Source organism: Megachile rotundata, chromosome 2 (genome assembly GCF_050947335.1).
Source record: "Megachile rotundata isolate GNS110a chromosome 2, iyMegRotu1, whole genome shotgun sequence".
In the NCBI taxonomy this organism is placed as follows: domain Eukaryota; kingdom Metazoa; phylum Arthropoda; class Insecta; order Hymenoptera; family Megachilidae; genus Megachile; species Megachile rotundata.
Genome location: NC_134984.1, coordinates 19,497,113 through 19,524,960, shown reverse-complemented (window position 1 = coordinate 19,524,960; position 27,848 = coordinate 19,497,113). Strand labels below are relative to the sequence as shown.

Genomic DNA, 27,848 nt, shown 5'->3' with positions numbered 1-27,848 from the left:
TTGCTGGAAATCAAGAGTCTGTAACCCTAAACCCGAATGGGATACGGTTCTTTAATACGAGATTACGCTTGCTACATTGTCAACTTTCAGTCAATTTTAGACTTTAAATCTTCGGGGTTAATATTAGAAAGAGTCGTGACCCACATGGTTCTAAGAATATTGGCGCGTGGCAGTGTCATGCGTGGTAATTTAACGCGCGGTGATCGAACGTGTGGCAATCCAACTCGTGGGGACTTGTCGCGTCGCGATCTAACGCGTGGTAATCTAACGCGTAGGGACTTGTCGCGTTGCGATCTAACGCGTGGTAATGTAACGCGTGGTAACATAACGCGTGGGGACTTGTCGCGTCGCGATCTAACGCGCGGTAATCTAATGCATGGAGATTTGTCGCATCGCGATCTAACGCGTGGTAATTTAACGCATGGGGATTTGTCGCGTCGCGATCTAACGCGTGTTAATCTAACGCGTGGTAAACCAACGCGTGGTAATCTAACGCGTGGTAATCTAACGCGTGGTAATCTAACGCATGGGACTTGTCGCGTCGCGATCTAACGCGTGCTAATCTAACGCGTGGTAAACCAACGCGTGGTAATCTAACGCGTGGTAATCTAACGCGTGGTAATCTAACGCGTGGTAACCTAACGCATGGGGCTTGTCGCGTCGCGATCTAACGCGTGGTAACCTAACGCATGGGGACTTGTCGCGTCGCGATCTAACGCGTGGTAATCTAACGCGTGGTAATCTAACGCGTGGTAACCTAACGCATGGGGACTTGTCGCGTCGCGATCTAACGCGTGGTAACCTAACGCATGGGGACTTGTCGCGTCGCAATCTAACGCGTGCTAATCTAACGCGTGGTAAACTAATGCGTGGCAATCTAACGGGTAATAACGCAACGTGTAGTAATATAACAGGTTACAGTGTAACAAGTGGTAACCCAACGTCGTATTCTAACAAGCTATAATCCAACGCATGACATCAACAATCTGAATTACAACTTCCTACAAATTTCCGTACCAACCATTCCAACCGTAAAAGTAATTAAAGTCCCCGCTAAAAGGTGCGAAAAGCAGCAACAAAGAAAAAGAAGCTCTACAAACTGTTCTCCCGTTTGACATCATTTTTCAATCCTTTTTAACTCGTTCGATGCTAAAGGCGATACGTTCTCCACTCCGATATTTGTCGGACTTCTCGAAGTCAGGTTCTCTACCGTGTACGTTGTACGAAGATAAAAAGAGGATTGCAGGGAGAAAAAGAGGAACGGAGACCGGAAAGGAGCGAGGAGGACGATGAAACAGAAGGAAAAGGGAGAACATGGAGTTCCACCCTAAGATTCTTCTTCCATCTTCCCGAGGTTATGGTGCCCGACGAGCTGACTCCGGGCGCAGCTACCATTTCTCGGGCGGTGATTGGCTCCGCGGGGGGTGGCGCATGCGCACTGGCTGCCTGCTCCCGCTGCCCACATTAACATTCCTAACCTCACTTCTTGCTGCGCTCTTTGCGCGTGATAGATTGTGCGAGGCGTTTTTGGATACGACCGCCTTACTGCCTCATCGGATCCTTCTTTTTTCTTCCGCCTTGCTCGCTGCCTCGTTATCGAATCGAAATTCTAGTCTCTCGCTTTTGTTCTTCACGAGACGTTTCTTCCACGTGTTAGGATGCGTTACTTGTCAGGACTTCTTTATTTAGTTCTTTACCGATTTTTTCGAGATTCCGAAAGATTAGGTTCTCTTCAGGGATGACTTTCATAAGGATAGGAAAAAAATTAACTTTTTGATATAATTATGGTATAAGTTTTACTCCTTTTAAAATTGTAACAATTATACAAATAAATTTTAAGAGAATTTATAATATACAAGAATATTCATGTACGTGATCTGTTAATGAATTTACAAACCGAGCATACGAGTGTATCTCGGAAGACATGTTACGACTTCGCTACCTTACCGCGCAACTACATTACAGTTCCACAGCAAAAATGACGACCAAGAAAAACAAGATTAGAAGATAGACGGTGATCAAAAAAATGTCGATGATGTCGCGGGCAGATAAGGGGGTTTTAGAGGAGAACGACTTAATTGCAACGGTCGCAATAGACAGGCGGCTGTAAAGCAAGCTAACCGAGAGCCCGCCAGTTCGTTCCCCGATATATGTTTACTCGTGTACGGAGCATAATCGCTGGACTACTCAAGAAGGTGGGCAACCGTTGATGCGAGGGGCATATTGGCTCGACGGGGGTGCACGCTCGATGCAAACTCGAACGCAACCGCGAACGTAACGCCGAGAAGTGGCCCACGGATGCACCGTTTTAACCATCTCTCTTCTTTTCTCTTTATCCTCTCCTCCATTTCGTTCCTCGATTCTTCGTCCATCCTCCTTCGTCCTGTTCCTCCGTGCTCGCTCGGTCCTCGTCTCTCGATTTTTCGCTCCTCGTTCAGCCTTTCCTCGTTCGAAGGAGCAGAGGCCTTCTTTTCCTCTGGTGTCCTCTCTTTCCAGCGCGCACACGCGATCCTCGCGCGTGATTTAATGCCTCCCGAGCTGTGCTCCTTATTTATGCACCGAACATGCATACACGCTTAGCTTTAGCGACCGTAGCGACGGTTAAGGCCGGTACCTATATCCTATGGCCGGCCGACAAGCACCGGGGCCCCCAGTCTCGCATATACGGACCTCGCATATTATGGAGTCTGCGGGCCCCGGCGACGATATTAAAAGAACGAGTAAAAAGGAGCAGAGGTGAAGCGCACACGCGAGACCCCAAATATAGACTCCGGCTCGAAATTAGTAACTTCTCTTTGTCCGGTTACTCGCGTGTCCTGCCTTGTGCTCTTAGAGCCTTATGGTAATCGTTCCGATTACTATCTAATCGAACCCTCGAACAATCTCAAACTATTTGGATTTCGAGTGCTCCTACTGAGCGTACGATACCGTGGCAAGTTGCGTAGCTTTGGAAAATTTCCCAGCTTTCGTAGCAAAGGGAATTTTTTAGACAAATAGGTCAACAAGATAAGGAGTCTACTCCCTACAGAGCCTATCCTATATTTCGCTAAAGACCACCATCAAAAATTTCTGATCATATTTTCGATACTCTATCGAGTCTCCCTGTCACACCTCAGGGTCGTAAAAGATGTGATCGTAAGGGTGAGAAAAAGAAGAAATACAGAGGAGGACAATTTGTCAACGTAGGGAGTCATCTGTCCGATGGTATGACCGGAGAATGCGAAGAACGGATAGTCGAGGTATTTTATTCGTTCGTAATCGGCCGCGTATCAGCACGCTGAAGCATTCCGAGAATGCAGAGTCCACGTGGAAGCGATGGGTATCGGCAATTAGTTGCTGGCAGTCGTGTTAAGCAGAGTTTACATTGGACAACTTTTGGTGGACCCAAAAATCGACTTCGCTAACGTGAAGCTACACCTGCTATTTCATTTAGTCATCAATTACGGTGTTATCATTTTTATGGAGTCAAATATAATTGACAGTTTCGGTTTCCGTGAACATATCTATGGTTTTGCGTCAGCTTCCTGGTGACACGTGTTTCGCAAGAATGTAATTTGTTAGCGTATTCAAAGAACTTTGTGCACAAAGACAATAAAAATGCAATTCGCAGGTGTCGGATCGTAACATTGATATAATCACGAACGATCGATCATGATTCATTACTGCACGAATATCAATGAGTTTCGTAATCACTCATCTTTTTGAAGACATTCATAGGGTCAACTGCAGTTAACGCCATCGAGTTATTCGATAAAACATCTTCCAGTCGAGCGATCATTTCTACTTGATTGAAATCTGAACACAAGTTACGAAGCAAAAGTTATCCAGTATAAACGTCGCTTTATTTCGTCGAAAGCGTCCACCTGCTCCTCGCTACGCCAACTTGGAGAACCCCGATAAATTAAAAAGTAAGGACGTAAGTTGTCATAGTAATTTGCTCGTTAAAGCTCTCAGCCGTATAACTGGAGACACGGGTGTAAATATTGATCAATCGCGTATCGTTTCCCGTCGTAAGCGACGATTGGAGGAATACGGACGAGAACATAAACCAACTGCATAAGGAGAAGAGGCTATGTTGCGCTCTTATAACCAGGGTTCACCTGCTCGTGCATCGCACAAATGTTGCCCGTGACAATTGAACGCTTCAGCGATAAACCTCGAACTCGTACGAGTCTCCATATTACCGATTTCTGAAATGTCCCGAATTTACGGCTCTTATCTTCCATCGATCTTGTAGATAGACGCCGATAATTAAAGGAGGGAGAAACTCGTTCGGTTATCCTCGAACGCAACTGCTTTCGCTTATTGTCAATTAGCAACATGTATGAAATTTGTTGGAACGGCAATAGCCCCAGTAACGTGCAATTGGTGCAAGTCACGGCACGAAAGTCGCACGCACCGGTTTATGGGTAATTAATTGTACAATGAAGGTTTGAGAGGGTACAAGTAGAAGTTTTTCAAATTTGAACGATTTCAGATTTCCAAATTTTGTATCTTTTAAATATTTAGATTATTCCTAGATCTTCAGATCTTGGAATGTTTTTGAATATCTAAATTTCTAAATTAGAAATGTCCATGGACCTTCGAACGGCAACTTTCTACATGTTCGATTCGTCGCGTTCCATAAATTCGTTTCTTACTCGATTTCACGCGGCCGCGTAACGAGCAGCGGTAATGTTCGCGGTAACTTTTGACTCGCCGGATAATTTTTCACCGTCCGAGAGTGAAAGGATTCTAACCGCGTTTAATATCGTCCGCCGTGAATCTTGACAAAGATTCGAGAGAATAAAACCGCGGGCAGGTGATAGACAAGGTGTACGAAGCAGCAGAGTCATTGTAACATATCCCTCGTATTCGCGAACGTTCATCCTTCCAGAATCGATGCGATCTATCGGTCGTTAATTGGTTCCACGATTAAACGAAGCAATTAGTTGTCCATCGAATAACTCGAGGTGACCGCGATCGTAAACGTTCATACTTTGTGGAAAGTTCGTGATTCGCGTCAATTAAGCGGGTACTCAAAGGCCGGACGCGCAATTGTTTAAGGAATAAAAAATAAAGGACCAACGAGGCGATAAAATTTGAGCGAGGTAGGAAATGAGAGGATTTTAATGCGGCATAATGACGTCGTTATCTTAATCCGATTTATCGTGCGTATTTTTCCGCGGCGCGGCGCGGCGTATCGTTAACGAAGCGGCAATCGTCGAGGTGCTTCTACGCTGGCCGATGATAGGGAGCCTCGAGCGACTCGAAAACCACCGACATTTCGTATAATTACCCGTTTCCCTTGACCGGCTACTTAAGCTGGCCACGTCAGTTCCCTTAACCCCTACGCTACCAGCAGTTAAGGATCGTGTAAACGTCCGTAGCGAGCGAGCAGTTTTAATTGCTACGCGTATCTTCCGCGCACCGAGAGATCACCGCGAGAAAGAAGAAGAGTACGACACGGCAGAAGAAGGAATTGGGAGGCGAAAGAAGAGGAAACGGTGAAGGGAAGATGAGGTAAGAAGTTGGAGGCAGACCGACCATCGTGAAAGAGGATCACGAAGATACGGAGGAAGAAGACGCAGGAGCAACCATGGCGGGAGGAAAAGAATTTTAATTGCCAGGGCAACCGAAGAGCGTCCGGCTTATGGCTATATAGCAACCACCATAAGGTTGAGGTCGAGCCTGCTGTCCAGTACAGAGCTGGGAACCAAACAGCTTGGTAGCCAATGGGATCATATATCAACTACTGCTCCGGTAGGCAGAAACAAAATGGCGCCCGCGATTAGATTGTTGTTTCATCCGAGGCCTGATACTTCTCTGCTTCCTTTTTCCCGAATACTACGAAATGTAGTCTGTCGGACGCCCCGGCCAATCGGACCCGTTGCCGCCACTTTGTTCGCCATCGTATATTTCTACCTTCGGAATAGTTCTTTCTCGATGAATTTCTTATTTATTCCACTGCAATTTCCTTCCGGTAGTAATCTTAATTCTTCGACTCTGAGGATCTATGTCGAGGGAGGATATATATCTAAGGATGACAGACACGAGAAGTTTTTATTATTTAAACCAGGGGTGATTTTCAATTCGTGCATTCTCAAACTTCGAAATTTGAAAATTGGTAAATTGGATAATTCGTAAAATCCGTGTGAAGGTTTTGAGCGAGAGTTAAAGTACACCCTCGCAGACCCTTGACCCGCATTTTTCGACAGGTAACACCTTTTGATTCCCGGTGAAGGCAAGTAAGGTGCGTGTTACGGTACCACGGAGTCGTCGGAAGAGGAGGCGGGTGTTCCGTGCGCAATTAACGGCGTGGGATGCTAATTTTGACCCATATAACCGCGTAAAAATGTTGAACGAGCATGTGCAATACAATCGTCTTGAAAAGCGTTTACCTCGCTGACCTGTCGGCCACCTGCTCACGGATTTCGTTCTCTTATCGCCGGCTATATCCGTTACGTCTGTACACCCGATGAACGTAGAAACGAAATCCGGAAGAGTAATACGCGTTTCCAGTGATATATACAAAAACGAAAAAAGGATCGTGCACCGGAGTGCCACTTTCCGGACAGGAAGTCGTATTTCAGTCGGTTAACGAGTAACACCGTTATCAGTGGCTCCTGTTTCCCGGTAATTTCATTATCTAGCTTTTACGATACGTTCTCTTTCTTCGTGTGCAATACCGAAGTTGTTCGAACATATCGGTGGTGATATTCTGTTCGTAACTCGAATTCAATGAAAATAATGATTAGACTATGGTCAGTGAGAATAGAATTTTATCAGAGCATCTAATACTAGGAATGTTGATATTAATGATTGACGATTTTAAAGATGCGTCATCGTACTAAAATAAATCTGAATTATAAAATACTAATAATCATTCCATAAAATACTGGGGACAGAAAGTTTACTTTTTTGACTGGAATTAAAAGTGCCAGCGCACTCATTAATTAACTAAATGATACTGCTACTAAAGAAACAAAAGGTTAAGAATGAAACGAAGAGTCGAAAGATTCGAGTGGCTCGTTAGACGCCCACGGCAAAGTAAACGCAGCTCAGGTGACGTGTAATTAATAGTAATCTAGATCCGGTGTACGTGGCTTGTAACGAGCGCGTACGAGAGTTCCAATTCATTTTCATATCAATTGCATCGGTGCATGTTGCACCGTCACGGAGGTGAAAAAATGTTCCGACAAATTACGTCGAAGAAAAATTCGCGAAGACCTACTTTTTCCTTAGTTCGAAGAAATCCTCGAGCTGAGTGAGCCGTCAGGGGAACGCGATACACGGACCGCCATGAAACACGCATTATGAGGTAACAATTACATTGTGTTCGCGCGAACCGCGTATGTAAATGCACGGCTCGGACGTGGACAGTGCATATAAAGGTACTCGCGCAACCACCGACTCTCACACTACCGAGTGCTCGAGCAGGTGTACCAACAGCTGAGTCCAACCACCCACACACACACCTAGACCAAAGTCCGACACCTTGATGGATACTACCGTGTCCCTGTTTCGCGTTGCATTGCGCAAGGTGCGCCTCCCGTGTTTTCCTTCTCTTAACGAGCCACTGCAACGTAATTCTTGAAGGCTAACTGTATCCGCAGGATTTTCTATTGCGAGTTAAACTCTTTGAAAAAGGGGAACAAATCGCTAGCTCGTTACTTTAGCGTTTAAATTTTATTCGGTTAGGAATACTAGTATTTTATTCCGTAGGGATATGAGGAGTCAGGTGTGTAGGAAGATAGGGATGCAGGAATTCTTGCTCCAAATTTCTAAATCGTCAAGAGTCAGACTTCTGATAATTTCTAAGTGTGCAAATTTTCAATGTTCCAAAACTTCCAACTCCAAAATCTTCAGTCCAATAAATTGCTAAATCTGAAAGCCGTAAAATTTAAAATTTCCGTAAACCTCGTAATTGCATGAGCGTGCAGCTCGTTGCGGGCTCCGTACAGCTGTCCGTTAAAAAAAGCAACCCGTACGGATCGTACTAAAACGTCTATATTAATTACGATGGTAATTTAAAATGCGTCCGATATTCAATTAGGAAGTTTAAACGCCGTGTCGATCGACGGGACGTTGTCGTGAAACGCAACGATACGCTGAAAGTTGTTCGTTTCGGGGTTACTTTACGATTATGAGAGTACGCAGAAGACAGGGCACGCTCCAACTCGTAAGACTGTAACAACGGGAATAAAAAGGGAATAAAAGGTGGAGGGGGGAAGAAAAGGGACGGGGCATAAAATAGGCAGTGGGAGACAGGAACGGTTTGTTGGCTGGCTGCGTGACTCGCGGCTACGTGGAAACCCAGGCGATTAAAAAAATATGACGAGCATTCATTTCCACGATCATAAAATCATTAGCATAAGAATTCCTCTACCTGCTTGGCACGGACGGGAACCCGTGGACGGGACCTGTATGGTGGTTCGAGCGGCGAACAGGCGCCTCCCCGACACTCGATTTTCGTCGTCGTGTTTTTTACTTGCCCGTTCCAGCCTGATTTATAAACATATAATGTGACGAGGGTGTGGTCCCGCTACCACATAATGATAGGCCAACGTTAATTACGTTTGGTTAAGTCGTTTAAGAGAGCGGAGCTCAACGGAGCCGGCCGACAGTCCGCGGGACTGCTACGCGAAAATTACTGCCCGCCAGCTATGCCGTAATATATTAGCCAAGGATTACAATGTTTGCCGACTTGACGTGCGTGTTCGAGGATTAACGGGCTCTATGCTCGATCGTCCTCTCGAATTTGTACACGTCCCGTGTCGTTAGCCGATCAAGCGTTTCTATTAACTCGCCAACTTCCTTCCAACAAAGCTGAAAATAAACTGCTATGTGACATGCTTGTGCTATTGTCAAAATTTGATAAACATAAAAATTTCAAGACTGACTTTTACAAATCATCAATTAAAAGAAAGGTACTAAATTTATGCAATTAGTGCTTCAGCTCAACGCGTCAATTGTACTATAACTCGGTTTCCGATCTAATCGTAGCTAACAGGAGAAAAAATCAATAGAGTGATTTGGTATAGTTGGAATTCAATGAGAACGTAACTCGATTAAATAGTCGGGAAGCGATCGAAATCCAATGACGAGGATGGAAGTGTAATTAGGAGATAGCCGAGAGTATACGAGGCTCGATCGACTCGATCGAAGGATTCCCAGGGAGGAAAGCATTGTTCTGTCGGATTCGACCTGCTGGAATTCTCTGGCAGACCGTACGAATCTTTTTGTAGCGAGGAGAAATGATAAAATATCATCTCCTCCCGACCCGCACGCCTTTCTTTCTTTCTTTCTTTCTTTCGACTCGTGTGGAGATCATACACCGTTGCCTAGACTCCCACCGTTCTAAATGGTGAGGCGAGTTGAAATATCGCGCCGGGCCTCCCTATATGTTAATCTCCGCATTAGCATAATACCGTGATTCTTCAAGGATCATTTAGAAATGCAAATAAATAATTTATAATAATAAGAGCAGACGGCCTGTTGTGGCAGCCACGCATTGCCACGTCAGCCACGGGGACCACCTTCGCCCGTAACTCGCGACGGTAAATCTAATCGAGATATCTGCGGTTCGTTGCTCCTTTTCTTGTCACGACAAAAAACCGCCACGGTGTCCACGATTGCCCTATTTTCTGCCCTGCTACCACCGCTTTCGTCCTGGCCATCTCTGAACCACGCTCGGACCTTTTGCCTCGCCAATCGTCCGCGATATATTGCTCCTATCTTTATTCCCATGATATACGACGCAAGGTGTGCTATTCTAAAATAACACAGATGTACCGATTCTGTATTAAAATAAGGACGTACATCTTAGAGTCTCTCTGTCTAAATTTTCGAATTTAAAGCTCATAAATTCATTTGCCAAGCTGATACGATTCCGCTGCGGCCGTCAGATGCTCTCACCCCCGGATCGACGTCGTAAAGATTTTTATCGGGGTTGCTTTTAAGCCGGGAGAAAATAATTCCGCGACAAAGTAGCGTATCGTCGATGATCTTGCACGCCACCAAGATTTTAGCGTGTATCTTGGCGAACAATAAGTATAACGATCCACGTAACAGGCCGAACCCGTTGGCTCGTTTTCACCGGGACGAGCGTGTCTCGCGAGCGGACTTTATGATTTTCTGTGGCAAGCCAGTGGCCATATCGGGCCGTATCCGGCTACTTTACGATCTCTAACCAGCCTCGAATTTACGCGGACGTTTACAACCGGGCCACGTGAATGAGACGCGCGTTTCGGTTTCCAGCGGGACCCGGGTCACTCGAAAACACAGGCCTTTACGGAGGCATAAATATAACCTATAAGCGTGTGCGATGGGCTCGAGAGGGTGGCGCAGGTGTGCCCGTGTGACGTGCTTTTGATGTGTTACGTGTTAATATACCGGAATATGCGCGTTGACTGTTCCACCTAGGCCGATCTGGCCCTAGTCCCTTAATAGCCTTGGACGATGCGATATTCTCCAAAAATTTTGCTTCCCTCGCTTTTTATGAACTCATCGTCGATCCTGTAGTCTTATAATGTCTGTCCATCGTGCTCGATTTCTTCGATACTTCTTTTTCATCTATTTTTGCAAGGATATATGACTTGAAACTTTAATTGGGAATCGAAACAAATACAGTAGCGATTTGATCATTATCTGAAGGAGCAAGAGGACGTCCCAAGAAGCGACGAGTTGCAGAAATAGTTTCAAAGTGTAAATGTAAGACAGGCATAAGTTGAAATCCTAGCAGCGTCTCATCGAAAGGCTAAGCTGTGTATTGGACTCCCCTTTCGAATCTACGAAAACGTCTCGAAGATCGGAGATCGTCCAACTCGACGCTGAACGTCGTGAGAGTTTCTTTCTTTATTTCTTGTTACGGAGCGTCGTTCTGAAAGGGACGAAAAGGGAAAAAAGGGAAGGATCGCAACACGGGTACACGTACAGCTCTGCCGAGCTAATCACGGAGATCGTTCCAACGGTCTGACAGATGCTCGTGTGTTTTGCATAGAGCGGATTTATAAATCCCTTATCAGCTTATTATCTCGCAAGATTCCCCCGCGAGGATGCGAGACGAGGTCGAGGCGAGGAGGAACGGATACGAGAAACGTGGCAGCGGCCAAAAACGACCAGCAGAGTACACCGAATGCGTACAAGTGGAAGGCAGAAGGACTCGCGAACCGAGGGGCAAGAAGCGGTATAAAAAAAATGAAGAAAATAGTCGGCGGAGAAGAAGAAGGGAGAAACGATGAAAAGTGGGGGTAGCGAGGGTGAAAGGGGCGGAGGGAGATACAGTGACAAATGAGAGCGACTACAAATTGCACTTTCCGGCTCTCATTCTCATTCGACTCTCGTTTCTCTCTCCCGTGTTCTGCCTCTGTTCCTCCTATTCGCTGGTAAGCAACAGACGGAGTAAATGTTCGTCTGGCCCTCCTCTTTTATTCCTCCTTCCTCCGCGGCCTACCTCCATTTATCCTCCTTCGTGATAATACTTCACGCTCGAATAACGAAAACTACTCACAGCGGGTCGGTGCAATTCCGCTTATTGGTAAGGACCGTCGCAATATTCGACCTAAGAGCTGCCGCAGAACTTACAACTTGTATTCTGCCCTTTTCTCGTCTCACACTTTACTGTGCGCTTCTATGAAATTAGAACTGATTCTCTTTCCGTCGGTGCACATAACTTTTGACAATTCAAATGCTAATTGTCTCATCTCACGTTGCAAGTAACTGGTACCAAGTTTATCAGGTGCGTCACAGGTGCGTCATTGCGTTACAACCTCAGTAGCTAATGGCGCTTCTTGTAAATTTATGTATTTAGACATTATCCTCACTTACGTCTTCAATGTAAAAATTTTAGATGTGCATATGTGGGAATCTAGAAGTTTAAGATTTTCACAACTTGATACACTAAAATTTTGAAATTTGAGGACGTGGAAACTTGCAAGTTCGTTCAAGAATATGGACAGGGATTTGACGAATAAGAAGTTCAGAAGTTCGACAAACTACAACTTCGAAATCGAAGCATTCTCAATATAAAAATTTGGGAATGAAAAACTCCCCAATTTTTCACGTCATTCGAAGGAATCTTGCATCTCATGCGGGCGTAGCCTAATTCCTGGAGGAACGTTGCGAAGAAAGGCTGTCGCGAGTGCAGCAGTCCAAGTCGTATTTACTCGGACGATTTCTGGTAGGATGGCGACGGAGCGAGGATGTTATATCGTGGCAGGGGCCAAAGAGTAGAGGAGGCTCGGTATTGCCGGTGAGCACTCGACGTCGTGGTTTGCTGCCGTTGTAATAACCCCCGTAGATCATGCACGGGCACACGTACGCACACCATCTTGTCCCGGTCTCGTTCGATGCAACGGAGCACACCGCACCGGTATTATTCATTGAATGGAGAGACCGCGATCCGGCTACGAAGCACACGACACAGTTTCACTTGGCGGGAGCAGCCCTTAACCCCTTAACACCGCTCGTTTCGATCGTCTTCGAATGCTTTATTGAACGACCGGGAACGCCACGGTATTATCGATGTGCTCGACGATCGATCCTACACAGGAATTTGCTTCTAGGGCGGTGGCTGGCCTCGTTAACTTTGGATAATTGTACGACCTGTACTCGCTTACTGCGTGTTGCGGTAAACACAGCTTTTATCTTCTGTGTTTGCGGTGCATTTTTAGTAGACTTACCTTGCTTTTCCATTCAATGTCACTCTTCGTGGTTTTCTTCATAAGTAGATATCGAGAAATGGGTTCGAGTTTACTGCAAGTAGATATACCTTTGTTTGTCGGTCATCGGATTGCCTCTAGACACCTTTATATTCTAATCTCGCTACTGTGACGTACAAAGGGTTGTTCTCTGATTAAATTCATTGACTAATTGTATAAACACATTAGGTAGTAAGAGTCGATTGCAAACTGTTCATGACACATCAAGTTTAAACAGTATGAAAGAACACATGATTCATATAGTTCGAACAGCTACTTCCAGAACCCCAAAACATGTACATGCAAAGTGAAGATGTTGACTATAAAATATCAGTAGTGTAGCTTATGAATAGGATTGTTAACGAGGACTTCATTATACGAATACTAGGCAGTGGACAGATTTCTGTCAGTCGTATGAATAAAAAAAGTGCATACGATGTCTTTGGTCAGAGGATCGAACTCTCGAGACAGTTCTCACCGAGCGTCGTGTTCGAGCGAGTCCCTTATAAATCTGCCCGAAGTACGAGTTATACGGGCTACAACCGTTCCGAGCAAACTTTTGCCAGTGCTTCTTTTTTGTTCTTCGCTTCTTCGCTCGTTTTTTCCGTGTGCAACCCTCGGTTTTTGCCGCCTAACCAAACACTCGCGATCTTGTTCACCGATTGATACTTGTTTGATGACGGTTACGGAATTCGACTGTTTGCATCTTCATTTGGGGATGGCACTACTGTTACTGGTATTTGGAGGGGTGTATGTTGGAATAAATACTTCAAGTGGTTATATGAGGTATGGTGGTGTAGTAGGCGGAGAAGTGGTATGTGAGTATATACCGAAGGGAACGTGTTGATAATTCAACGCGTGGTAACTCAATGCTTGGTAATTCAACGTGTGACAACTCAACGCATGGTGATGCTGTGATGTGGCGATTTAATGTGTCGAAGTCCAACCCATAGTAACTCAACGTGTGGTGACACAACGCGTGGTAACACTGCGTGTGGTAATTCAACGCACTGTAATTTGGAGCGTGGTAATTCAACGCGTTGTAATTCGACGCGTGGTAATACTACGTGTGGTAATTCCACGCGTGGTAATTCAACGCACTGTAATTCGGAGCGTAGTAATTCCATGCGTGGTTATTCAACGCACTGTAATTCGGAGCGTGGGAATTCAACGCGTTGTAATTCGACGCGTGGTAATACTACGTGTGGTAATTCCACGCACTGTAATTCGAAGCGTGGTAATTCCACGCGTGGTAATTCAACGCACTGTAATTCAGAGCGTGGTAATTCGACGCATGGAAACACTACGTGTGGTAATTCCACGCGTGGTAATTCAACGCACTGTAATTCGGAGCGTGGTAATTCCACGCGTGGTAATTCAACGCACTGTAATTCGGAGCGTGGTAATTCCACGCGTGGTAATTCAACGCACTGTAATTCCACGCGTGGTAATTCAACGCACTGTAATTCGGAGCCTGGTAATTCGACGCGTGGTAACACTACGTGTGGTAATTCCACGCGTAGTAATTCAACGCACTGTAATTCAACGCATTGTAATTCAACGCGTGATAATTCAACGCACTGTAATTCGGCGCTTGGTAATTCAACGTGGTAACTCAACACGCGATGATACAACACACTGTAATTTGATGCATGATAATCACGACACAACTGATAATTCAACTCGTGTTGACTCAATGCATCATAATTCGGCGCATAACAATTTACCGCGTGATCATACAACACGTATTAATCCAACGCGACCTACCGTGTGGCAATATAACTGATGTTATACTACGATAAAGCAGTGTTCGAAATTGTATCATGAAATAGTGCCATATAGCGAGACCAAGGCGTGAAAATCGAAATCGGTGAGTGGAAGTTTCTGCACTCGAACATTAACTTGTTCATATATAAATGGAGTTCGAGCGTACTTCTTCACAATCGTGTATTATTTATGAAACCATCAATGGGGTAATTTATTCCCGAGGTCGAGGCACGATTCTTCAACGGCGGTCCCGGCGACGATTTATCGCCGCTCGGCCGAAAAATCCCGCGCTTTTTAATCCGGCACGGTCGACTCGCGCGAACTTACAATGTTCACCGTGATTTATCAATCGGCTCGCGAAGGATTAACAGTCGCCGCGGAACCGGTAATAGCCGATCGATCGATATCGAAAAAGAAGAAAGTATACTATATAGTAGGCAACAGCGAGCGGGAACCGATAAATTAATGGATCCCTCGGTGAATCGATTAAAATCGTCGTTTGTTCGTGCAACGTCCATAAACGATCAGTCCACTTAACCTCGTAAATATCTCGGTTGATTTTCCATCAAGATTTTTCGAACTTTCGACCCCGGTTTCCATTAGAAACCGAGCAAAAAAGTTTACGGTTCTTTTGTTGCCGTTTTCGTGAGCAAAGCGAGCGGAGCTGGTCGTTAAAGCGAGTCGCGCGTGATTTATCAATAGCTTTATGGAGGATTTACAGCCTGGACAGGACCGGTAATGGAAGCCAATCGGCCAAGCCTTTTAATCCTCTTACATCGTTTCGCGTCGTTTTCTGCGGAAGTAACGTGGTTGATCGTGTTCAACAGCTAACGACTCCGTGCTTCTATTTCCATTTTTACCTTTTTCCTCGTTGTAAATTTTCAATGAATCCTACCTGTCCTTAACACGTTGATGGTCACGTGTAAAACGTTTTAATAAAGAATAAAAATATCATTAACCTTCTCGTTAACCCTTTGTCTGCGCACTGACTTGTTTCCATCGTGGGTGATTTGCCATAGTTAAGTATGTCTTATGATCTCGTATCTGTGCCACTTGCTGATTCTCGATTTACGACGGTTCTTCGATTTTCTTCCGACTAACTTTCGAGGGAGAGTTCTCGAAGAAGTTTGAGCATCGAGGAAAAGTTTTTGTCAAGGAAACTTACGTCGAACCGAAATGTGGTGGTCTTATTGTACAAGTTCTTTTGGGATTCCTTTTAATCCGGTGACCGAGTGATTCGGAAGTTATAGCAAGTTAGTGTACGACCTATGTATACTTGAACTGTAGAAAATTATTTCAGTCTTCAACTTCTAGAGACTTAAAAGAAGTATGTTACATAGGAGTACTACATAGACCGATCGAGTTAATTACAAGTATCATTAAGGGTAACGTTTCAATTATAACGACGAAAGGAACGGAAAGCAGTCGTGAAGCGGCGAGAAAAAAGCGCGAAGAGGCGGTAAGGCGATAATCGCGAAAAACTGCGGACTTAACGGCTCGTAACTAATTATCTTCCATAATTGCGGCGTTTTTCGCGTCCACGCGCATCGGAGGTTGCACGTGCGGTAGGAGGGTAGATAGACCGGCACGCGACACGCGCGCAATCGTGCGAGCGTGTAACGCCGTGGACGCATGTGCGGTCCGTGCACGTTTCTTCATAAAGTCACGAACCGCGAACGCATCAGCTCCGACGCGGTGTTTCGTGACTGTCCGGCATTAATTATGTGTCGTGCCGTTTAATACGAATCTCGGCCTTGCGAGTCGCTGAAAAATAAGAAACTAGAAGGCAAAGACAAAAGGACGCGTCGGTGTCGACGGAATTATCTTTTCGCGTTCGGCCACCGGGACCATGGAATCTAACCGCCACCACCTTCTTCATCTCTTTTACCCTCCTCCTCCTCTGTCACTATTTCTCTGCTTGTCTTCCGTTTCGCCTGGGAGCGATATTTATTCGGCGTTCTCTGACGAGGGTCCAGCTGTTTCTCGTCCGTCCGTGATTTCTGTGAAACGACGAGAGTTTGATTGCGGCCAGCTCCTCTCCTCTCCGCTCGGCTTGACTGATTGGACGGTCCAGAGCTCGGACGTCGAGTCACGCTTGCGAAAAATGTTCGCTGGGATAACCTGGACCCCGTCGATTCGCCCCGGATAGCGTAACGATTAGTAGTGATGGGATCCACCTATATTGCCGGTTGCCTCCAATTCCACTCCGCGGTTCACTTTGCGAATATTTTAGACAAATGCGCTCGTTCATTATGTCTCCCCTTTCGGGACTCGCATGCGAATTCTGAACTGGATGCGAACTTTACTACAGTTACCAATTTACTTGTACTGTCATCAATTATTGTGTCTATGTATTTCCACTATGTGATACTCCACCTATGTCTCTAGATTCCCAGATCCTCGATCTTCAAATTTTCAAACATCCAAATTCCTGAATCTCTGAATCTCTGGGGAACATTGGAGCAATGACGTGGAACATTTCTACATCACCAAATCTTCAGACTCTTAAATTCTCTAAACCGTTAATCTTCAAATTGTCAATTCTTCAATTCTTTCAATATCTCTCAATTCCCAATGAGAATCTCTCAATCCCCAAACACCTAAACTCCCAAATCTAAATTTCACAATTCGATGTTTCCAAATCTCCAAGCCTCCAAATCCTCAACCCCTCAAATTCCTATACCCTAAGTCCCTAGGTCCCCAAGCCCCTAGACGCTCTAATTCCTCGATCTCCCGTCCTTCACTCGCTAAATCCTCAACTATCCAAACACCGGAATCTTCAAATCCCAAAATGTCTAAAGTCTACCTGTCCAAAAACGACTACGTAAAGAGTTGGTCCGAAAAAAGTAGGAAAATCCATCGATCAAGCTGCAAAGACACCCGTAGATATCTACGCGTCGGTTTATCCGTCGAGATCTCGTCCATGGGTCGTGTCATCTCAATCGCTCTGCCGGCTGAAAAATTCCCTTCGTCTCCGCGTGTTCAGCTAATAAAATCATCTGCATCCGGGCCAGAAATTATCTGACGAATTCATCTGCTTATCGAGCAATAAAATGGCCCAGGCATCCTCCACGATATCCCGATGCTATCTCCTCCACCTTTGCCTCCTCTCTTACCTCTTCGTCTCGTGTAGGTGCCTAGACACATTGTGGCGCCATGCCAAGTCGAACACGGTCTCCTGTACGGATACACACACGCTCGTACGCGCACCACTCGTTCCTTTCTTGCCCGATTTTTTTCCTTTTTTATTTTTTGAGCCGGTCAATACGCTTCGTCCTACGAAGGAGACGGTGCGTTCCGCGTTCGAACGTCGGGGGCCAGTTCTTAATAAGGACCCTCCCTGCGATATTTATAATCCCGCGGGGAAACTGTTTTTATAATCTCGCCTAGGAATCTCGGAGCCTTCGTGCGTGTGTTCTTCGCGTCGGATTCTTGCATTCGCGACGATTGCTTTCGGACTCACCCTTTCATCGCAACACCCTGAGATTGATCTCATCCCTGTCTACTTTCGATTACCTAATTTATTACATAACTTTGTTAATTTTTCGTTAACCTTTGACAAAGTAATTTTCCCAGAATTTCTTTTCCCCTAATTTCAAGTAGAAATAGTTTGCAGAAATCCATTGTTCTTAAACTGAAAGAAATTCGCGGGAATGACCCCGACGAGCACTAAAAATTCTCGTAAAAGCAGGTATAGGCGACGCAGTAAAAGGAACGTTAATTTCTCCGCGTTAAAGTTATTATTTATTGATACGACGTAATCTCTGAACCGAGATCAAGGTGGATGCTTAGTTGGTCGATATTCACCCGAAACTTGCGAGCCAAGCGGATTCCTCCGGGCATTTTATTATCTCGATCGTTCATAAATTTCGTTACAATACAAGTATAAAGTATCCACCGCCTCCGCGATACGAAAAAGGTCGTCCTGGGTCCAGGTGGGTCCTTCTCGTGTAGCATTGTCATCGTTCGGGCCACTTTTCAATAATCAATTATACGACTCTACAATCGTATATTTATGAATTTCTTTGCGATCAAAAAGGAAGAGGTTAAGGGGATTTTAACGTCTTCCATAAAATTCGATGCCTACTCTTTTAAAGTTCCTCCATAATTACTGTTTTTAACACTCATGAATTTCTGAGGGACTGTCGTACTTTATTCTAATAATTTTTGTAAATATTTCTTAACGATGAAGTTACAAGAGTTTCAAGTTTAGATAAGCTAACATCCAGACAAATTTTCAGTAAATTTAGTGTGGCACTTAAAACATCTTCTCTTAGAAATAGAAATAGTTTATCACGTGATCAATATATTTTAGAACCTCTATTTTTTTGTTTTCAATAGAACACAGGGAAATCATCTCGAATATAAAATCATCTCGAGTTTTAAAAGTATTGAAAGAGTAGCCTAGGGAGATCTGTTCATAGTGCACTGGGTGAACAGAAATGAATTGACCAAGTGTTCTAATATATCGCATCATCAATATATTTTAGATCTTTGCAAAACAAATATAATATGATACAGGTATGGTCGATGATCGAGAGCGCTCTCTCCTCCGCCAACCTAAGCATATACACAACGAAAAATAATAATTATTACAAATAATGTTAGAATCGCCTTAGTCGCGGCCTATGCTCTTTGTATTTACAGGATATCACACATAATAAAAATCCTAGTACATATTTTACATTTCGTAACACACCTCTTCTCGACTAACTTAATAACGATATTATTTACATTCGACGCCCGTTGTTGATTCGACAAGCACGACCGTGCTACATTGTTGCTTTTCATTTCGCTATCAACGGCTCAATTAGACTCGGGTCCACGAGAAACACCGGCGATTGGTCGTGCTCCGATGGAACAATTAAAAGCCAGAACTCGCAGAGCTCGCACAATTGTTTCGCTCGGAGAATTGATAAATCGAGAGGCACGAACTCGGCCAGAGTTACGTGAATCCGGGTACGGTCAATTGTTAGACTTCATTCGTGACGCTATGGGTACAATCGGGGGCAGTGTACGCTACTTTTGGCTGGGTAGGGTTCCATGTTTAGGATTCCCAACTCTCAAGTTTCTAAGTTCCTAGATTCTTAAATTTTCGAATTCTACATTTCCTGAATTCTTGAATTTTCAGATTCCTAAATTTCTAATTGCTTAATTTTCTGAATTCCAAATTTTTAAATTCTCAATCCCCCAAATTTTCAAGCCCGCAAATTCTCAAGCTCTCAAATTCTCAATCTTCTAAATTCTCAATCTCCTAAATTCTCAATCTTCCAAATTCTCAATCCCCCAAATTCTCAATCCCCCAAATTCTCAATCTTCTAAATTCTCAATCCCCCAAATTCTCAAGCCCCCAAATTTTCAATCTTCCAAATTGTCAATCTTCCAAATTCTCAATCCCCCAAATTCTCAATCCCCCAAATTCTCAATCTTCTAAATTCTCAATCTCCCAAATTCTCAATCCCCCAAATTCTCAATCTCCCAAATTCTCAACCCCCCCCAAATTCTCAATCTTCCAAATTCTCAATCTCCCAAATTCTCAATCCCCCAAATTCTCAACCCCCCCCCAAATTCTCAATCTTCCAAATTCTCAATCCCCCAAATTCTCAATCCCCCAAATTCTCAATCTCCTAAATTCTCAAGCTCCCAAATTCTCAAGCCCCCAAATTCTCAATCTCCCAAATTTTCCATCCCCCAAATTCTCAATCTCCCAAATTTTCCATCCCCCAAATTCTCAATCTCCCAAATTCTCACCCCCCAAATTCTCAATCCCCCAAATTCTCCATCCCCCTACTTCTCACCCCCCAAATTTTCAATCCCCAAATTCCGAAACTCCCTACTTTCCAAACATCCAAATCCCCAAAGTTTCAAATCTCCACTTCCTAAGTTAAAATTTACCAACCAGCGATAACTCCCCTTTGAGGTCGCCATTTTGCTCATAGAAGCGTACGCTGCCCGCGAGTGTACATTCGTGTTCGACTCCTCGTGACATCTCTTTCTCTCTGCCTATTCTTCAGCGTCCACGTTGATTTACGTTAATCGTATTTACAGTCCTCGCACCTCGCCGCTCGGATAGAGGTAACTTTCTTTTTGGTTCGTGGTACACCGAACTATCGTAATTTATTGTACACCTATCGTAGAGATCGCCCGTGGATACAGGACGAAAATCGTCTCTTGATTGATTTAAAGACAATCACCATGAGTCCAGAGAAAATAAATACTAACGACAGTCGAGTTCGTTGGAAACTTTGGTCACGAGTATACAGTACTTTGTCATTGGGTTATGGGCACCATGGATCTTCTACTGTGTCTCCTTAGTAAAATATCGAGAAACGTTACAATCTTTGCACTGTTTGGAGTCTTATTAATAAAATAAGACGTGATTTGTGTTCAGTGTTGTGTTAAATTTGTGTTTCAAGCCCTTCGAACCTGCTGTCAATAGTCAGAGTTCAGTTAAATAAAATTGATAGATACATTCGAAGGGTGCCCAGAACGGAGTGACAGGGTACTGTACCTTCGTCTACGATTTTGTCGCCGATAAACTAGAAAACTCGTCTGATCGAGAGTCGTCCAAGGTTCTTGCGGAATCAAAGACTCCACGCATCATTCGAGGCACTGTCACGATAACCAGCAATACCCTCGTTCCTCAAAATGTCCCTTCCGCTCGCCTCGGGTCGCGAAAATGGAGCAACCAGGTTCATCCCCTGGGTCCGAATCGAAGTTGCTAGATCGATCTCTCGAAAGACTGGTCGACCTAGTAGGCAGTCGCCTGATGATGCATCAGCGGGTTGAAATGATGCGGGCCAAGATGATGGGGTGGCGGAGGTCCTGGCAACGGACTGTGCTGAGGACCCACGGTCGGAGGCTGACAGACGTACCATTCCGTCAATTCCGGGCCTCTGGTCGAAGGATGACTCGACGGTGGGTTGGTCGTGGTCGTTGTCGGGACAACCGGAGGCGGCTGAGGAGACTCCGTGTGCCCGGTCACGGACAAGCTACCCCCGCTGCTGCTGCTCTCTTCACCCTCGCTCTCGTAGCCCCCTCCTATCTTGCCCTCGCCCAGGGTCATGCCGTGCACCTGGAACAAGAGGCGGAGCCTAACGTTACACGCTTGCGGGAAATTCGGTTGGCCCGGTCCTTACAAGGATACTAAGGGTACGGCTAGGGTAGCTAACTTCGCATAGGTAATTATATTAGACGATGCAAGCAATAATTTTGCAAGGTTGCACACTTTGATTTGTAATTTTAATTTAATTATGATTGGGTTTGAGTCTGCCAATGTTTTACGGTTTTACTATTTATATTGTCTTTATAAATTTGGACGGTAAATAACTTAACCTGATTTGAATGGCAAAATCTAGTCTAACCTAACAGGCTTGAGTAGCGACACCTATATAGTAGATTCGAAACCTGTCCTCATCAATAACCTGATAGACTTGTATGGTAAAATCTAATCTAACCTAACAGGCTTGAGTAACGAAACCTATTTTAGTCTAACAGATTTGAATTACGAAAGGTAAACCTATCCTCACTAATAGATTTGAGTGGCAAAACCTAACTTAACCTCATAGACTCGTATGATAAAACCTAATTTATCCTAACAGACTTGAGTAATGAAATCTATTTTAGTCTAACAGATTTGAATTACGAAAGGTAAACCTATCCTCACCAATAGATTTGAGTGACATAACCTAACCTTACCTCATAGACTCGTATGATAAAACCTAATTTATCCTAACAGACTTGAGTAATGAAATCTATTTTAGTCTAATAGATTTGAACTATGTAAAGCAAACCTATCCTCACCAATAGATTTAAGCGACATAACCTAATTTAACCTCATAGACTCGTATGATGAAACCTAATTTGTCCTAACAGACTTGAGTAACGAAACCTATTTTAGTCTAACAGATTTGAACTATGAAAGGCAAATCTATCCTCACCAATAGATTTGAGTGACATAACCTAACTTAACCTCACAAACTTGTATGACAAAAACCTAATCTAACCTAACAGACTTGAGTAACAAGGCCTATCTTAATCTAACAGATTTAAACTATTGGGGGTAAACCTACCCTTACTAATAGATTTGAGAGACAACCTAACTTAACCTAACAGCTCTGAATAATAAAACCTAACCTATTCTAACAGACTTGAGTAACAAGGCCTATCTTAATCTAACAGATTTAAACTATTGGGGGTAAACCTACCCTTATTAATAGATTTGAGAGACAACCTAACTTAACCTAATAGCTCTGAATAATAAAACCTAACCTATCCTAACAGACTTGAGTAACAAGGCCTATCTTAATCTAACAGATTTAAACTATTGGGGGTAAACCTACCCTGACCAATAGATTTGAGTGACCTAACTTAACCTAATAGCTCTGAATAATAAGACCTAACCTAACATAAAACCTACTCTAACAGATTCGAATACGAACCTCAGTGTTAGCTACTCAACTGACAAAACCTGACCTAACCGAATAAATTAGGACGATAAACCTAACCTTATCGTGTAAAGATCGGCGAGAATCGCGAGCAAAAAGGAGTCAGAACCGAAGAAAGCCGGGATCACGAAGGCTCGAAAAGTTTCCCTCTTCTTTCTCTTTCTCTGTCCAGCGTCCTTCGTTCATAATTCAGTGAGCAAATCTCGACGACTGCCTTCCGCGAATCACGGCTGGCGAAAAGCGTGGAGAAGCGAAAGGTTCCTCTCCGACAAACCTATCGCGCACGTATCTCGGGAGTTGCCTTTTGGAAGCATCCTTCTCTCTCTCTATTTTTCTGTGCCACAGATAATTTCCTATTAAGATTCCGTGACCGTTCGTGCATGAACTTTGCGCACGGATAGGCAACCTCTCTTCCCATGAGCGTTTTTTGCCTCGCCTCGTGTCCACTAACGTTTACCTAGCGTGAAACGATACACCCCGATACGTTCTACGTTTTATGCATCCTGCGCTACGATCGATCCGTGAAAACACCAGGAACGCGCGAACGGGGCAATTGACAGGTTCATTATGCAAATTCCGAGGAATCGATATTACAGATAGAAACGAGATTATGGGCATACGCAAACTGACCTGGTGCCATAAAACTTTAGAAATTTAACTCGGTAGCAATATCTTTTGGTTAATATCAGGATATTGAGCAATGGGAAACACTCCGCGATAGAGGTGTGGTACATGTAGGATGTTGAGAGATTTTTACTTCTGACGTACGAGATCCTTTTATATATAAATTTTAATAGAATCGTCATATTTATGTTCAAAATCTAGGTCGCTAACTAGCCTATAAGATGATCCACTCTTTTCATAAACCTAACTAAATGTATACTCTAAATTAATTTTACATCGCAAGAGAAGAATGTTGGTGCAATTTCGATTACACCTCAGTGAATGATAGTAGACGTACCTTCATATGCTTGCGCAACGAACTAGGATGGGTGTAGGACTTGTCGCAGCCGGAAACCCGACAATTGTAAGGCTTGTCGGACGTGTGGACGTGACTGTGCTTCTTGCGATCGCTGCTGTTCGCGAACCGCCTCTCGCAGCCGGAGTATTCGCACTTGAACGGTTTCTCTCCTGGAAAAAGAAGACGGGAATTAATGACTTTGTAATTGAGCTTGTGAACTCTGTTCGCGCGTGTCGACCTCGGATAATTGAAAGCCGGTTCGGAGATACGATTCGATAATCGATCGTGATCGCCATGTACTACTTTTCGTTTTTGGTAATTCAGATTTCACCGCGATTATTTGACGCATACATGTTTAATTACTAGATGATTTATTATTGGGCTGTTGGGTTAGGTGTTTGGGAATGTGGAATTTTGCTATTTGGGGAAAATGTGAATTTGGGAATTTAATTGAGGGGATTGAAAGTTGGGGGTGTTCGAGAAAGGAGTTGGAGAAATTGGGAACTTGAGGATTTGGGAAATGAGAGTTGGGGGAATTGAGAAATTGGGAAATTGGATTTGGGGGAATTAGAAATTAGGAAAATTGGAATTGGGAGAATTGAGAAATTGGGAAATTGGAATTGGGGGAATTGAGAAATTGGACAATTGGAATTGGGGGAATTGGAAATTAGAAAAATTGGAATTGGGGAATTTGGGAATTTGGACAATTGGAATTGGGGGTATTAGAAATTAGGAAAATTGGAATTGGGGGAATTAGAAATTAGGAAAATTGGAATTGGGGAATTGAGAAATTGGAGGATTGGAATTGGGGAATTTGGGAAATTAGAAAAATTGGAATTGGGGGAATTGAGAAATTGAAAAATTGGAATTGAGGGAATAAGGAAATTGGAAAATTGGAATTGGGTTATTTGAGAAATTGGATAATTGGAATTGGGTTATTTGAGAAATTGGACAATTGGAATTGGTAAAATTACAAAATTAGAAAAATTAGAATTTTGAAGATTGGAGTTAGGCAAATTAGAAATCTAGAAATATGACAACTAGGACAATTAAAAATTTGAAAGTTGCAAATTAGGGAAAGCTGCGAGTTCAAAAACTTTAGCACCGTACATGAACAAAGGGTATCAGAATGATGCAAGAAGAGGAAAAGTAGCCGAGGGCAAAGAGGAAAAGCTCACGGGCAATGGCGGTGTCTGGTAGCGGCTCTGTAGCGATTACATCGTATCGCGAAGCGTTTCATCATGATTTCGCGGATATCTTGATGAGCAACGGTGGAACATTCTCCGGCTCCTCTTCGGCCTGGGGCGAGAAGCAGAGCGATATCGAGAGATAAGCTCCCCTGCACACGAATGGCCGCCGTCGTCGGGGCGCAACGAAGACCGTGTGGCGTGACTCTCTTATTTATTTCCACCGGAAGTTGACTGGAATATATTTTACCGTCGGCTCACACCGCCTCTCCTACCCCTTAGCCGTGGACTCCCTTTTCCGGGACTTCCTCCTGCCGTTCTATCCGAGAAGTGTGGAGACGCGCGAACAGGAAGCGCAAACTTGGCGGATTTTTTATGGGGAAAATGGTGGCCAACTTTGTCCTCCCTTCTTGGAGCCTTCAAAAGCTCCAGGAAGAAGGGAAAAGGGAAGCTGTTTCAATCCGAGATTCGCTTTGGCGAAACGGAAGAATCAGCAACCGTTGCTCCTTTTATCGAGGCTTTTTTATTTCCTATTTTTGTTATTTATCTTTTTATTAATGGATCAGGATGTTACGATCTTTGATCTGCTTTTAATCTTTCCAAACGTAGGTTTCTTTCTAGACGGCTATACATTGGTTAATGATCACATATGTGTATACGTTTTCATTGAATGTTAATATTGTTAACATTGACACTTTCGCTAGAATTGCAGATAATTTCTTTAAGAATCTGAGTAGATCTCCATTTATACATTCTACATAAAGTACCAGTACAGTGTCAGACTTACGAGAGGTTGCGAAACTTCGAGAACTTCTGTCTGCTCAGTTTGCAATGTGAAGTTTCGGACAGTGGTAAACGCGACAAACCGAGTTGCGATAACTTCCACATTAAATACTTTAATTTTAAAAGCACAAATCAGAGTGTAATACTCCCTCTCAAAAATTAGCAACCTAATCTTGCATCGCAAAATTAATATCAATTAATCCGCGTCACAGATTTCTCAGCAAAATGTTCCAATTCCGAAAGATATCTAAAGTCAGATTACCGGGATATTATTGCAAAGTACAAATCACGTTACACGAAAGAAACGATGACTCTGCGTTACACGATGACCCGACATATTCTCAATTCGTTTTTCTAAATAATTTGCAATTTAGAAGCTCGTTAGCGAGGCGTATTTTTGTACGTAAAGGAGGGTTGGTTCGGGCAATAAACGCGATAGGTGGTATCGCGTGGAAAGTCGACAGCTGGCCGACAACGGCAAAGAAGCGTGGTAAGTTTTCGCGCGGCGCGACGTGGCGTCGATCAGCGTCGTTATTCATCTCACGTGTGAAAAGCGCGATAACATTGCCATGTACCGGTGACGTATCACCGCGACACAGATTATATTTAAATCGCTCGGACGTGGAGTGCGGGTACTTATGGCAGCGCCGTCATAAGGAGCCGTCTTAAATATTTATGAAGCTGGAAAGATAGCGGGGCCCGCGCGCCGCCGGTGTCGCCGGGCTTATCTGACGTTTCACATGACTATGCTTCAACCTCCCTCTCGGCCCGACACTCGCGATTTCACTGTTTGCGATTTGCCACGCGTGCTCGACGAACCGCAATCGCGAACCGTATCGAGAAACTTTCGTTTCGTTTATAACACCTTCGAGATTAGCCTCTATCGAAACTTTGCTCCACTTTAAACTGGACGCCATTTGTCACTCGAATTCAATTTGTTCCTGCTCGTTCTGACATTTTTCTGGTTCGGTTGCCCTTTTGCTTCCGTTCACAACATTTGCTAAATTGATACTGGATTTACTTATGAATTGCTGACTGACTTTAGATAGACGTTGCCACCCGGTCACGCATTCTCATCCACTAGGTTTCCCATGTTTTCTTGCTACGTTCTGTCCTCACGTGTTAGATCATTCGATCACCTTGTTGCAACGTGTGAAACAAGACGTAGAATCGGAAATGACCACATGTAGAATAACCATAGGATGTGTCACTTGTAAATGTTGGAGCTGGCGTGGAATCTAAACGAGAATGTAGAATCGCAACGCGTGAAATCTCGCAACATTTTCAGTGTGAAATCACGAACCAAAGAACTGCCATGTATAGACTTGTACCGTGTAAAATTTCCACGCGTTTGTCAATCGTGTTCTCTACAAGACGCTACACATCACCAATTGATACATAAAAACACTCGCCATCGATGAAAAATCACCTTCAAACCGAATTCCAAACTTCTAGCCACCATAAGCTTCTTAATCACCATAAGCACGACAGCAACGAAAGCAAAGATAGTTTACCCGTCTTCGACGTTCCACGTGCCACGATCGTCTGGGATTCATTCGATTCTCGTTGAATCGCTCGGTCTCCACCTACCGATTCGCACCTCCTCGAGGAACCCCTCTGTAACCAATCGAAACGAGGGTTCCATCGAGGTGGTAACGAAACGACGCCTGGTTACAGTACAAAAGGAGAGAGCGAGAGTCTAACCTGGCTGTTGTTGGTCTCTCGCGGTCCTTCCAAAAACGGGACGATTAATAACTTTTCAAATCTGTCCCCGGCAGGGTCGTGAGGCCGCCGGGACCGCTTCGGTAGCGAGCACGTTGGCAAATAAATAGCAGATAAATAAAAGCTCGCGTCTCTCCTACGTCGTGCATTCTGTCGTGAGCGCAGGGTTGCGTGTGCAGATGGCAACAATATGCCGTGAAATATTGCCCCCGTTGGTCGTGTGCTGAGCGGTGCACGCGTGTGCGTGTCTCGTCCAATGGGAAGAGTCTCTGGGATACACGCGCGATATACACCGGGATGC

General features: G+C 44.2%; 1 protein-coding gene and 1 long non-coding RNA gene across 2 annotated transcripts in view; one reads left to right on the top strand and one right to left on the bottom strand.

Moving 5' to 3' along the window:
• LOC105663593 (uncharacterized) overlaps window positions 1-27,848 on the top strand; it is a 139,941-nt gene that overhangs the window by 29,062 nt on the left and 83,031 nt on the right. The gene's annotated exons all lie outside the window — the stretch shown is intronic.
• Window positions 18,906-27,848, bottom strand: part of LOC100877972 (zinc finger protein ZIC 1) — a 34,985-nt gene continuing 26,042 nt past the window's right edge. Inside the window, exons 2-3 of the mRNA XM_003706882.3 lie at window positions 23,856-24,025; window positions 18,906-21,522 (exon numbers count right to left, since the gene is read on the bottom strand). Of these exons, the coding sequence (XP_003706930.2) occupies window positions 21,199-21,522; window positions 23,856-24,025 (494 nt within the window). The 3' untranslated portion in view covers window positions 18,906-21,198. The remainder of the gene's footprint in view (window positions 21,523-23,855; window positions 24,026-27,848) is intronic.